Source organism: Pieris napi, chromosome 16 (assembly GCF_905475465.1).
Source record: "Pieris napi chromosome 16, ilPieNapi1.2, whole genome shotgun sequence".
NCBI classification, from domain to species: Eukaryota; Metazoa; Arthropoda; class Insecta; order Lepidoptera; family Pieridae; genus Pieris; species Pieris napi.
The window spans coordinates 11171241-11185867 of NC_062249.1; the positions used below are offsets into that span (position 1 = coordinate 11171241).

General features: G+C 35.2%; 2 protein-coding genes across 2 annotated transcripts in view; both read right to left on the minus strand.

Annotated features, from left to right (window-relative positions):
- Positions 1–14627, minus strand: part of LOC125057212 (semaphorin-2A) — a 405445-nt gene that overhangs the window by 316381 nt on the left and 74437 nt on the right. The window lies entirely within an intron of this gene.
- Positions 4414–6563, minus strand: LOC125057215. The gene is made up of 2 exons (XM_047660757.1): positions 6199–6563; positions 4414–5576 (listed from the first exon to the last, which is right to left on the minus strand). Exons 1-2 carry the CDS (start codon positions 6493–6495, stop codon positions 4803–4805), a joined length of 1071 nt encoding a protein of 356 aa, XP_047516713.1. The 5' UTR covers positions 6496–6563; the 3' UTR covers positions 4414–4802.

A 14627-nucleotide genomic window follows, 5' to 3' on the forward strand; every position in this document is an offset into this window, starting at 1 on the left:
CTTTGGGCTTTCAACGAAATTGCAAGCGTGTATCGGACGAACTGACCGGAAAATTCAATAGCTCGGACGATCCAACCGAGTCTCATGAGCGGCAGCGATCTCACACGCGGAGCGGGCAATTGCAATATGCGACGATAAAACGATTTTCGCTTCAAAATAGTACAAAATTGAAAGCCTTTTCAGTACTAAAACACCACTATTGGAGCAGTGAAGTGTTGCAAACCGTTCGTTACAACACCGCTAAAATATTTTCACAATTTTCATTTGGCACGACACATTTTATTCTCATTGAATAGATTGCGAAAATGACAGCCACGAATTTTTGTGTGAATTTAATATTATTAAATCATTTTCACGTTTAAAACTATGTCTGTAAATAGAGCATGGAATCACTAAAGTTGAAATTCCAAAAGTTATTTGACTTGTATATAACGAATTTATCGTTAAAAAAATACGTGGATTGTTTACTACCTTTGGTGCGACTTTAAATAAAATGATAGTATAATATTCTAAAATTAAACCTAAAGCCTTCTTCCCTTATTCAATATGCGATAATAGGTATCAAAATAAAGAAAAGAAGGATCAAAAATAAATATATTCTAACATATAAAGTAGATGAGTCACATTAATAAGAATTACATAATTAAGTACCGGAAACCCATATGATGCAATAATCTGTAAGAGCAAGACCACATTGGGCGTTCGGTGTTGCGTTTCACCCGCGTCGGTAGCATACATACATCGCGCTTTGCAGGCGCTCAACGAGCGTTAGTAGGGCGAATATACAGTATGTACATCTCTGGCTCAGTTCGGAAATTTTCATATCTCAAATAGTTTTTGTCGCTTGTGGATTTTATCGTTAAAGAAATCCATATCAAAATGATCGTTCTCCATGTTCGTCAACAGACACTCTACAAAAGCGCACTTTTGAATGTACAACGAAATGGCTGCACAAAAATGCCGCAACGCGCGTTCTTACCAAAATCTGTAAACGCGCGCCTAACGCGTTTGAATGTACGTACACTTCAATCAGACCTCGTAGTTCGTAACCATAGCGCGCGCTTCAAAACGCCTAATACACATTAGGCTCTAAACCGAGAAATGTATAAAGATATTATTTATAATTTCAGAAGGAAGGAGCAGTGCTGTGGTGGTTATGCGGGTGACTAGGTCGTGTATTTAAAATTCGGCAGAGCCGATTCAAACACATTCCTGTTATCCCTGAGGCAATTGTATGCCAATACCCAGAAACGCGTCGTAAACTATTTTGAAATTACTATACTACAATACTCGCAATTTCAGCATATATGTATTTTCCATACATGAGTTTTCTTTTCCCCCTTGGTCCTTCGTTTCTTCTAATTGCCGCGTACCAAAGCCGCATTTTTCACACTGATCACGATTCTCCCTATCGATTGGAAGGTTCTAAGAATGCCAAGAAATTAATGGAATTCAGTAATCAACTTGTCTATTTTTTGTTAGAAATTGGTTTAATTATAAGAATAGTAATGACTATTAGTATGAATTACACATTACAATTACAGTGCTAATATAAAGTTACAATGTTAAGAGATCTTTAAAAATACCTTTTTACCTTTGTGTAATAGAAAAAAAAATTAAGTGGTAAATATCCAGTCTTTTTTCTTCTCGTTGTCAACTTCTGACTCAGAGATAACCAACCTTGACTATTTAAAATGATTTATTAAATAACTTTAATATACGTACTTTCAGCCTCTAACAGTCATCTAAAGTACAATAGTTAACATAAATAAGTAGATTGGAGATACAAAGAGCAAGCTTAATCGGTCTCTCACTTCCTAGGAACATTACCCAGTCGTTGATTAATTAGGCATTAAATTTTGTAGCATTTCGTATACAACTGTGCATCTTGCACAGTGATATACACATGTATTATAGATTGATTGGACGAAAAGTTGACTGACTTCACGAAAAATAGTTTCGGGTTAAAATAACGGCCTAAGCTATAACCCATCTCTTCGCAGATATCACCGCGTACCAGTTTTCCATCGCTTTTCCTTTGTTCGTCTTTTCATTTCATTGATAATACCTATCTTCAATCAAAACAAAAGAGTAATCATGATGAGCATTTGCCGATAATAGAAGAAGACATCGGTGCATGTATATATTTTTTATTTGTAACAATAGTTTTGTTTAGTCGTGTACGTACTGTAACTTTATTTGCAAGTTCTCAATACAGACCGTAGAATTCGTGCGTGAACTAAAACTCGGGCGGGGGTGTTTCGTACATGAATAATGTATGGGGTAAATTTGCAAGTGTTTCAATTTACACCCAACGCCACTTCGGTCCATACGTAGTGAGAGCTATTCAAGTGCGAAAAGAAAGCAAGTGGAGGCAAACGGGGACAAGTGCGCGGTATCACGCTGTGGTACTTATTAAGGTGATTTCAAATATTAACCTGCATTTGACCAAATTAGTTTTCATACAAATAACGTTAGTAAGATTCTGAATATTGTTTAATACGAAAATGACCAGTTGTTTCTTTAAATATTAAATACTGGTTAAAGCTCTCTGAACAAAATATTTTGTATGTAGATACTATTATTATAGGATTTTTCCTTTGTATTTCTTTATAATGAGCAGTGTTGGCCTAGTGGCTTCAGCGTGCGACTCACATACCTGAGGTCGTAGGTTCGATCCCCGGCTGTGTACCAATGGACTTTTTTTCTATGTGCGCATTTAACATTTGCTCGAACGGTGAAGGAAAACATCGTGAGGAAACCGAAATGTCTTAGACCCAAAAAGTCGACGGCGTGTGTCAAACACTGGAGGCTGATCACCTACTTGCTGATTAGATTTAAGAATGACCATGAAACAGATTCAGAAATCTGAGGCCAAGACCTAAAGAGGTTGTAGCGCCATTGCCATCGCCATTTATTATATATGTATGGTTATATGTCTAATAAGGAACAAATTAGTGAGCAATTATTAAATTTTAGATGTAAATAATTTTAACAAAACTGTTCTGCTTTTCTGTCGATTTTAATCGTCAAATTACCGGGAAAACCCGGGATCAAACCGAGTACAGTATAATCCGCTGTCAAACACGCTATTTAGATGAATTTGGCGGTCATTTTAAACATATAACCAAGTATTGATTGGTACAAGGGCAAGGCTATTAAACTGATTTGTACAAGAATACTTATTTGTAATTATTAAACTAATTTATTACCACATTGCTGTGAAAGTAGTGAATTTCTTATACCATTCGAAGTATTAAATATTAAGTGGAAATGGGTTAGTTAGTCCATTATATATTTCACATAATAGAACCTCTATAACTGCAGAGTTCAAACCCACGAGTTGAATTATTCTGACCCTAATAAATTTACAAAGTCAAACGGACGGTGTTAGACTAATGGTTTTCAAGACGTGTGTTAAGACATTATTTTAAGTCTCTTACGACAGCTCATTTGTGTTGTGATGGATTCTTCTATGCAATATGTCAGTTTTGTTGAAAGGTATAGTTGTATGGAGCCAGTGCAACTGATTTTCGTTCATAAAAAAAATCAGAACCCTTTTTAGGTCTAGGCCTCAGATTTCTCTATATGTTGCATCATTTGGTAATCTAATAGGCAAGTAGGTGATTAGCCTTCAGTGCCTGACGCACGCCGTTGACTTTTTGGGTCTAAGACAAGCCGGTTTACTCACAATGTTTTCCTTCACTGTTCGAGCGAATGTTAAATGCACACATAAAAATAAAGTCCATTGGTGCACAGCCGGGGATCGATCCTACGACCTCAGGGAGGAGAGTCGTACGCTGAAGCCACTAGCCCAACACTGCTCTATAATTACACTAATATTATAAAGAAGAAATATTTGATTCTGTATTTGTATTAAACAGGTTCCAAAATTGCACGACTGATTTAAAAAACTTTCACCATTAGCACCCTACGATATCCCTGATGAACATATGCTACAAAATATTTTCAAAAAAGCTAGTTTCATGTTTGAAATTAGGATATTGTAACCCAAGGTGTGAAAAAGACCAATAAAAATACCTAAACCGCTGGTAACTATTGTCAGTAGAGCGAAGTACTACAGTTTCAAAGAAAACATCAATATTTACAAAAAAGTCCTCGATACTATGTCTAACAAAACAATATTCTTTTTGCAAAGTCTATTTACCGAGAAAGGCTTTAGGCTATAGAACATCGTGCTACAACGGAATTGGTGGAACCACCAACATTAATTCTAATTCTTATAAATCAAAAGAAAAACTATTAATGTGTCATCGACATTACTTACACAAAACTTTTTGGTTAAAAACATTTAACGATTTTTAAGAGATACCACTTAATAACACATTTTCCTGTTTAAAACATATGCTAATAAAAAAAATCTAATTAAAGTAAAACAAAAAACACAAAAAACTCCGTTGTAATGAAATTTAAAAATTACCGTGTTAAAAATACAGAAACAATATCACCTTCAGTGTCACATTTGATTTAAATATAAAAGCGTATTTAATATTTTCCTGTTGCCGACAGGGAAATTTCACGCCGTATTCGGTACATAAAACGTACAGGCGAGATGTTAATTTGCAAAACACATTTGCCTTGAAGAGTTTAACGCAATTTCTTTCGCCGTTTCCTCAAATAAATTACAAGTGTAAAATTCAGACCAACAAAAGCAAACAAAAGGCTCGCGGCTCGCAACATCCGGACGGCCTTTCCAAACTCTGATTACGGATTTCCGAATAAGAAAAAGGAAAAAAACATTCTTGTCCGTGCACCTAACAATGGAAACATAGTCAAAAATTTTAATTTTCATCCACGTTTTGTATAGAACACTTTCTCGTTAGGAGAATGTTAATGTAGTAATTCACGTATTCGAATAAGTCCGGTTGTGGAGTGTAATGTTTGACATAGAGATGGAATCGTGGATCTTTATGAGGTTTTCTATCAATCATATCACCGCATGGCGTTGGAGCAGGCGCACGTGGAAGAGCAGGATGGGTTTTTGGTAATGTGAATGGCCCTCTGCCCTCATCCTGCGAAGGCCTCACCTTTCTCCACAGAAACGGTTTCTGATGCTGCGAACCATGATGAGTAGCAAGGTGTCTAGTATTTCGATCTTTGGGAAGTTCCACCGTCAATTCATACATCTCGGGTAAAGATAAATACCAATAATCTGCCCCATCTCCAATTATGGGGAATAATCTTTTATTACAAAACCTCGGTCGAAATTTCCTCACAAATTCGTTGTATTTGCGTTTAAGCCGTTTCATATACTCTGTGTATCGTATAGACTTAAGAAGCTTCTCGAATTCTGTCAATTCCGACGTCGCTATATCCGAGTAGACGCCCGCACAGGCGGACGTCCGGAGTAAATGGTGTAGTTTGAAGACCACAAACGCCAGCCACTGGCGTGCCTCGTCTTCTAGAATACGTAAATCGTCAGCTCGGCTTCTGACACCGAATTCCGCTGCTTCTGCAGCACGTCTTTCTCCTCTTTCTGTGACTGTAGCTAACCATTTTCTATATGATCGATAGCAGAACTTTGTACGTCTTGAATAGTGGCCTCGCCATAATGCCTGTTATAAATGTTATTTTATTAATATTGTCGGGAAAGGGGCCTTATGATAATTTATAGTACAACCATATAGATAGACATTATTGAAGTGAAACTTCTTTAGGTAGCATGATGGTAAAATTTTTACGGAACGTCACGAAGATGTTCAGCGTTTTTGTCGTTTTTTTTTTCTTTTTCATACTTGAATACCGATGGTGTTTTAATACATATCAATATCATTGTTATTTTATTATATAACCAACACCTTTTTTGCTAAGACCCAGTTGGCTATTTTTGAAAATGTGGACATAAGTTAGCAATTTGTTATACTATTTCATAATTGTTACCATATTCATGGTGGTAATTCTATATACATAACAACAACTCATTTATGTTCTGGTTTTTAATTGATTTATCATTCATTAATGTAGAAAGACTGGCAAAATTAAATTATGATGGCAGGTTAATTATTCAATAATTATTTTACAAAGAAGTTTCACTTCTGACATGTGTACTTTGTACGCACTTTTTCAAACCTGACAATATGCTGTGTTATAAATAACTAAGAAACATTTACTTACAATGTGTTTTAAGTACCCTAATATTCTCGTTTATTGAATACGGACAGAATATATTCTATTTACCTGTATTTTAGTTGCAGCTTGTGCATAATGCTTGCCGTGTTTATTGCGAACCGCTCTCCGCAAAGCGGCGCGGTAAGCTTTCCGAGCCCTGTGTATTCTGAAAGCGCATTGAATGATTGTAGCATTCAAGGATAACCAGCCGATATGCTTCCGTATCAAATAGCCCCTAGTCATCCGCTGTAATAACAAAACAGCAAGAAAGCGCTTGTGCCTCCTTTCTTCAGCAATATCAGCGCGACATTGCAACTCCTCATAGAAATCGTATGGGTTGGGTAGAAATCGCTGTACAGTTGCCATTACACTTTAATATTTAAACCGAAAACATCCTATTAAAATTTTGACATACTTGTCAAGCACGCGACACATTTTTCGTTTACAAATTTAAATTAGGTTGTATAGAGTTGTTAGCGGAACTCGACTCGTTTAAGTAGGCTGTAATAAGCTGGGGAGTATTTTTATTTGTGACTTTCAAGCCCATTCCGTTACGCCTGAAGCAATGACGTGAATGTATTCGCGTTCTTTCGCCTGAACCCTCGCCCAGGTGTGCCCGTGTGTGACGTCATGAATAATTCAACAATAGGAAATGCGAGGTGTATTCTTATTTATTTCATCCCGTCATTTAACGCACGATTTTCTTATAAATATGATAACATTTAAAACATTCTTGAAAAGAAAAAAAACAATACTTAATGTCGTATTACATATAAAAACTGTTTGTTGAGTTTTGTAATCTGTGAACATTCATATTGTTTGATAATCTATGCAATTGGAATCATAGCCATTTTAATAAGATGTCAATAAATATATAGAACTAGTAAAGTTTTTATTAAGCAACAAGCACCGTAGAATTCAGAATTATTAAAATTAGGCAAAATCGCCGGCAAAATGGTACTAAAATGAAATAGCTCAAACGGAAAATTATTTAATTTAGGATTTACAAAAATGCATGTATTTTACATCTGGCAAATTGGCAATAAAAGGCACATGTTCCAATTAAGGCAAATTCATCTAGAAAAGCGGATAAGCGGATAAGCCGTTATATGACATTTTCTTGAAATATCTCTTGCTGTATTAAAATGCGGTCTCAATTTATATCATTACTTACATTCTATAAAAATCGCTAATATATGATTTAGATAAATAAAATAATATTATTATTATATATGTCGGAGCAATGACGTAAATGTCAACTGCCATTGCCATTATATGTCATAGAGCTCAATATTAACAAAGTCAAATCAGTTTTAACCGTTAAATCTTGGTATGAACTTTGATGATGTTAATTTATTAACTCTGTTGCATAAAGACAATGGCAGCTGACAGCAACGCCATTGCTCCAAAATAATAAACTATTACTATTGACTCATATACTTGTTAATTTGTAGATCTAGTAATGTTGGCAAATCGAATAATTCAGTTTTTAACATGACTTTGACGGCGTTAATTTAAGGTTTTTTGAATAATTTTTGAGCTCTGTGGCATATAAAGACAATAGCAGCTGACAGTAGCGCCGACTATCAGTCGGTTATTTGTTTATCTAGTAATATTGGCAAATCGAGCGAACGCAAGTATAAACGGTTTTAAACTGATTTTAGTTTGACGTTGTTAATTCATAAATTATATTATAAATTGGAGAGCTCATACGCTATGTGGGATATATTGACAATGGCAGCTGATAGCACCGCCATTGCTCCGACACAAATTGTCACAGAGCTCATAAACATATATATCTCTTAGAATATTTAGATAAATATCACAAAATAAAATAGGCAGTTACAGTTTAAAGGCGAAGAAACCTAAAGTTGTAACGCGATTTGGTTTTGTTTTAAATAATTTCTAAGAATTATTTTTTAACCTTAAAAGATTTTTAATTAAAAACTTTGCCGCAATAACAGTCTTATTTCTATAAATAACATTATCAAAATATTATTATTTGATTTAAATACCTACCTTTACCTACATAGACAAAAATAGTTAGATTTTAAAACTAATTCATTGTCATTCAACTGTCATAACGTTTGGTTTAGTTTTAGAATTCCTTACCCGCTTCTATATAATATATATAACAAATAATTATACTGTAGTTTTACTATACACGTCTAAACACGCTCAATAAAAACCTAAACTTTCGAGGAGGATTGATGTGTATAATAATGAATTTTTGAAGTTATACTTCTTTAGGCGTGTTATGAAAAATTGATGAGAGTGAAATTTTACGATGCGCGCGCATCGTGACACAAAATTAACAGAATGAAGTTACCCACGGAAGATGCTACGGCATTGGACATCATTTAAAAACAACATTCGAATAATAATAGAATGCATGTTACACTTCATGTAAGAGAATAATATTAAATATTTATTTATTTAATTTTTCATATGTAAACTGAACTTTATTGACTATAATGACTCCTTTTCCAGTCTTTGATTATTTAATTGTAATTAATTATTTGCATGCAATCAAAAACTATTTTTAATAATGCCAAAGAAGTATAACTTCTTACGCGCGTACATACACACCCTTTTTTTATATCAAATTCAACATTAGAACTTACATAGTGTAAACATAGTCTAATCTAGGCCCACGATTTCCAACCCTGTGGTCGTGCTTCATATCACGGCTGTGCACCAATACAGTTTTCTCTGTTTCCTCAACTAGACATGTATTAGAAGAATCACATCGTGAGGAAACCAGCCCGTTTTACCCAAAAATCGACGATGTGTGTCAAGCTGAGTACTTGGTTTTAGATTTGTTCATTTGCCTTAATGAAGTTATATAGTTAGATTTGCGTGGCCTTTTGTTAAAATGCAAATTAAATGGCTGATTACAATGACTGTACGTTAGCTTTTAATTTTGTTGATTATACATGAAAGCAAAATGTCATCATTATATGTAGTATGTCAACCCCTAATGAAGCGCATATTATAGTAATAAAGCCCGTTTATTTCCAACCTTTACACATATTAACAGTATACAGTTTAAATCTAATATATAAAATTATCGTGTCACAATGTTCGTTCCCATACTCCTCCGAAACGCCTCGACTGATTATTATGAAGTTTTTTATGCATATTCAGTAATTCTGAGAATCCGCTACTATCTATCTTTCAAACCCCTAGGTAATGAGGGGTGTCCACCCGAATTTTTTTTTAATTTTTTTATGATACATCATACAAAAATACATACAACCCTTAATTTTCACCCCTCTACGATCAACCCTTATTTTTTATTATTGATAGTTTTAGGTGTAGTTATTTTTATTGAACCAAAAAAATGTTTCCTAGAAATAATATACATGGCAAATAATATATTTACATGGCAAAACAACGTTTGCCGGGTCAGCTAGTTTGTTATATAAATTGTTTGTCTTGTAAATCGTGATCCTTACTTTCTTGAGTAGCATTGATAAAAGTAAGAAAAGCCCTATACCAAACAAAGATTGAAAGATTATCTCTGGCTGTTAAAGGGCTGCTCCAGCTTTTATCAAGTATCCATGGCTTTCTTTCTTGATTTACCTCTTTCTAGGGCGACCTCCTTCTTCCTCCTGGTCCTTTCTATGTCAACTATATGGAAACGACGTATCTTGCTATATGCCCCGCCCATTGCCACTTCTGTTTATGGCATAGGCAAGACATCTAACTTTTCTTTTTCGTCTAACTTTTCCGCTTTTTACTGTACCATACAATGTTTGTTGTCACCATACAGGTTGATTGGCCTTCTGTACTTTGCAACTCGGGAATACGTGTTACAAATTTACGACAAACTCGATTACGAGTATTTAAAATATTGAACCAGCAATGTTGGAATTAAAATTGTGGACTATTAAATTTTTTAATATATCATTTAGTCAGAAAGGGATTTTTATACATCTTATACTTTATTAGCTATCCAATCCAAAATTACCCAAGTTTAATTTAAGTAACCTATCGTAATTAAGTGAGAGTGACAATGTAAAACAAACCATAGTGCATTTCATTTTAATCTTCAATTTCAATCATTTTCACCACGGTGAGAAGATTCGTTTTTCCATCTGACCAATTATATTTAAATTACACGGCGTCATATCCTTTTTGAAGTTCTAGTTACTAAGGTGATACTTTTTTAGGCGCGTTATGAAAAATTGATGAGATGGAAATTTTACGATGCGCGCGTACCGTGACACAAAATTAACAGAATGAAGTTGCCCACGGAAGATACTACGGCATTGGACATAATTTAAAAACAACATTCGAATAATAATAGAACTTATGTTACTGTGCAGTTAATAATAAATATTTATTTATTTAATTTTTCAAATTTAAACTGAACTTTATTGACTATAATGACTTCTTCTCCAGTCTTTGATTATTTAACCTTCAAGCGGGCGCGCGTAGTCGAATCGACCGCGCTTAGTACATTTTCGTTGATATTATTATTATTACCTATCACATTTATTTCTCATTTATAGTAGCCTGTCGCTATATCATTGGGAGTAGAATAAAGAATAAACCGTTGCTCGGGGCTCTCCCCCTACTCCATAGATCGCAATTGTTTTCGTCCCAGTGCAGTCGCCGAAAAGACTACACGCGCCTGTCGTCGAAAAGGTTACGCGCGACGCTCAACGACACATACCCTCGTTCACGCTCGTAGTAGTTTTTTGCCCATCATTCAATAATATCGAATTAAGCTTTGATTTTTTTTATATAAAATGATTCAGACGGTTACCACAAAGTGCAATACTCGAGGAATTACTAAGAGAAGACGAAGAAGAAAGTAAATCAGAGCTCAGCGACCAAGGCTCTGAAACTTCCGACCACATCGTTACAGAGGAACCTCGATCTGCTGAGGAATCAAACCGCTCGGACTCAGAAGAGTTATAAGTTAAGCTAGAGAAATAAGTTAAGCTCTTTTACAAGGCGCCATAAAGTAACGAAGTAGCAAAAATCTAACAATAACAGAGTGAGACGTCAAGTTCAAAATATTCTCGCAGAAGATGCGTGCCCTCGAAGGAATGGTGTGGGGGGACAAAACATCCGCAAGCCTGGAGTTTATTCATTTCAGAGAATATTATTGAAAAAGTTGTTGCAAAAAAAGCACCATCGTATAACAGAATACGTGACTACAAACTAACAGATGCGGTGAAAATTCGAGCACTTTCCGAATTGTTGTAGTGGAATCCTTGAAGACATCACACGTCAATTTAGAAGATTTTATACTTTGACCTATTTTTCCTACTACTATGTCAGTGCAAAGAATATAATTTCTACTGAAGTCATTGCGGTTTGATGATGCTACTACGCGACAAGCTCGTCCTACTGTCGACAAAGCTGCGCCAATATGAGAAATTTTAGATATGTTTCCACAAAACTGTCTATTGCCATATTCAGTGGCAGAGAACGTTGTAATTTATAAGATGATGGTTGGCTTTCGAGGAAAATGACCTTTCCGATAGAACTAGAAATATTTGTTTCTTTTTCATACTTTTAATTACTATTTTTGGACAAATTAGAGTTTAAAGACAATGATAATATATCTAAGGACAAATAAATAAATAAATATTGAGTAATTAGTGCTTTCTATCTCTTATTCATCCCATGGGTCTTTTCGGTTACGCGCGCCCTCTCACGTTACAAATGACCGCGCGCCCGCTTGAAGGTTAATTGTAATTTATTATTTGCATGCAATCAAAAAGTATTAATAATGTCATAGAAGTATAACTTCTAACGCGCGTACATAAGTACACGCACCCTTGTTTTGTTTTACATTCCCGTTCTTAATATTAATAGTATCGGCGATGTAAAAAGCTGTGGAAAGTGTATTTGCGTTTGCTAAACTTAAAGATTACAAATTAACCTCACAAGTCCAAGATGGCGCATTGCAGCGCTTAAAGTTATTTCTACTAATATCCTTAGTCGAAGCGTACTTAGGATAGAACTTTGGGATAACTGAGATTGTACAAACTTCAATGATATTTAAGACTTAAGTCTTGCTGTTGAGAAATGTAATGTGTGGACAATGTAACATTTGTTTAAAACTTACATATACATACAGTTTCATCGTAAACAGGATATATATTCGTAAATTTCATTAATATTTTTTCTTAAACGACAGTAGGACACACCGATGATTTTGGAGAATAAAACCATTCCTTTCGACGATATTAACAGTTTAGCGTTGCTTATTTGGGTATAAACATTGGTACGCGGAGTTAAAACGCAAGACCACAGGTTATACTTGCAAGTTTAAACACGGCTTAAAGCTCTCCTCTTTGTACATTAAATATTATTGAGTTAAAAAATGCAATTAATTAAGTATTTTTTTAAGTCGATTTAATATAATACATATACACCTGGTCAGCTGCTGCACTGTCAAATGTGTGACTAAATTTATATGTATTAAATATTAGAAGTATCTCTATGTATATCTCTAACTGTATTTTTTTTTTTAAAGACAATTCACACCAATTGACCTAGTCCCATGCTAAGCTGGTGAAGCTTGTGTTATGGGTACTAGGCAACGGATATACATACATATTATAGATAGATAGACATATAAATACATATTTAAACACCCAAGACCTAAGCACAACACCAAATGCTCATCACATCGATGTTCGTCTCAGCCGGGGATCGAACCCGGGACCCATGGATTCGCAGTCAGGGGTACTATCCACTAGACCAATGAGTCGTTTATTGCATAATACATGGCATGTTAATCTCGATTTTAAAATAACCGAGGATAAAATAATAATAAAAGTGTATCTTAAACATACACAAAATGGAATTTGAACGAAATTTCAAACTTCAATAACAAACTTATTTTATTATTCCGTGCTGACTAGAAAACATTTTCAATTCTAGCAATTTAGTTTAAAACTAGTTAAATGTGGACTTTAGAATATAACACTGGGTGGACCGACGGTGGGGATCGCTTTCCTATCGGCTCGTTCAGGTTCTCTCTGGGCATGGATGCTTTGGGAGTTACCTGCATCGAATCGTTGGGAGAGAGGCGACACCTGCTTGTCATCATTGTGACTGTAGAGAGGATACGGTGAGGCACACTGTTGAGGAGTGTCCGGCTTGGGACGGCTTTCGCTCGGTCCTTGCTGATAGCATTGTTGGCAATCTGTCGCTTCCACTAATTATCCAAAGAATGGTGGAAGCTGACAATGACGGCCCATGGAATGCCTTCAAGGCTTTTTGTGAGGCCGTCATGACTGAGAAAGAGAATGCGGAGCGTCAGCGCGAAAACAATTCTGATGCTCCGCCGGTAAGAAAACGACGACTGGGGCAGCGACGCCGTGCTTTCGCACGTCTGCCCTAAGTTAAGATGCTGATGATTTGTTCGTGGGAGGAGTCACGTTGATATTGTGGCATTCGCGTTTGGCGGGGGTAAGGATAGGGCACAGCTGTTACCTGCCTCCGCCCTTTGGCGAGCCGAAGGCATCCGTCAGGTTTTAGTGGGTAGGTGTGTAAATATTATGTCTGAGTCCCACATAATCCCTGCTGGAGTAAAATTCAGCAGGGATATGCGTAAAAGCATTTCCTGACGTTAAAAAAAAAAAAAAAAATGGACTTTAGAATATAATTAAAACTGAAAGCTGCCCGTAACATTACCTGTCCGAGAAATGGCGTTTCTACTGCATATGTTAATAACCTAGGTCAATGGGTTTATACTTATTTAATGAACAACGATAAATTAAATCCGTCAAAAAGGGTTTCAATAGTTTGTTTATTTTGCATGGATGTGAATTAACGTCTATTCGATAGTCGATAAATATTCCATGCCGTGCCATGCCAAGGATAGAGAGACGTGGAAACAATTGCTAATTTTTTTTAAATTAGATTTAAGAATACTTCTGTTATAAGAATAGAATGCAAGTTAAAAAGGTCAGCGAATAAAGCTTTTATAGTTATTATTAATGATTCCATGTATTATTACTATAATACGTATTTACATTTATTGAAAAAAAAAATTTTTTTTGATAGCGAAGAAGTACATTTTATACATGATAGTTTTACTACCTAAAACAATAAAATACAAATATTAATTAATTCTAATTACAGAGACAAAACAGTAATTTCAGAGAAAGAGTACGTTATTTGTGCAAGTACAATTAGTTTTAAAACAAAATACCTAAAATTTGTGGTAAAATTAAAAATAATTAGTAGGTACTGGGAAAAAATATGTCACGATAGAAATCTCTGAGTATATTCGTCATGTGATAATTACATTTATTATTACTTAGAAATTATACATAAATGTGAAAAACGTAAAATAGGTCAAGCTACAGATGTCATAGGTCAAGAGGTAAAGGCCCTGAGTCATCAAAATAAAGCAGGGTCACGCGAAGGCAGAAATAGACTTAAGATTGAATTTCGTCTTAGCTAGCTGACACAAAGACAGCCTCATGCCATCCTTGACATAGACTGAATTTTAGTCATATATA

What these genes read in the sequence shown, in the direction of transcription:
- LOC125057215 (XM_047660757.1), bottom strand. Translation starts at nt 6,495, where the DNA reads ATGGCAACTGTACAGCGATTTCTACCCAACCCATACGATTTCTATGAG. An exon ending in AAGCTGCAACTAAAATACAG is followed by an intron (nt 5,577 to 6,198) that starts GTAAATAGAATA and finishes CATTTATAACAG; the next exon opens with GCATTATGGCGAGGCCACTA.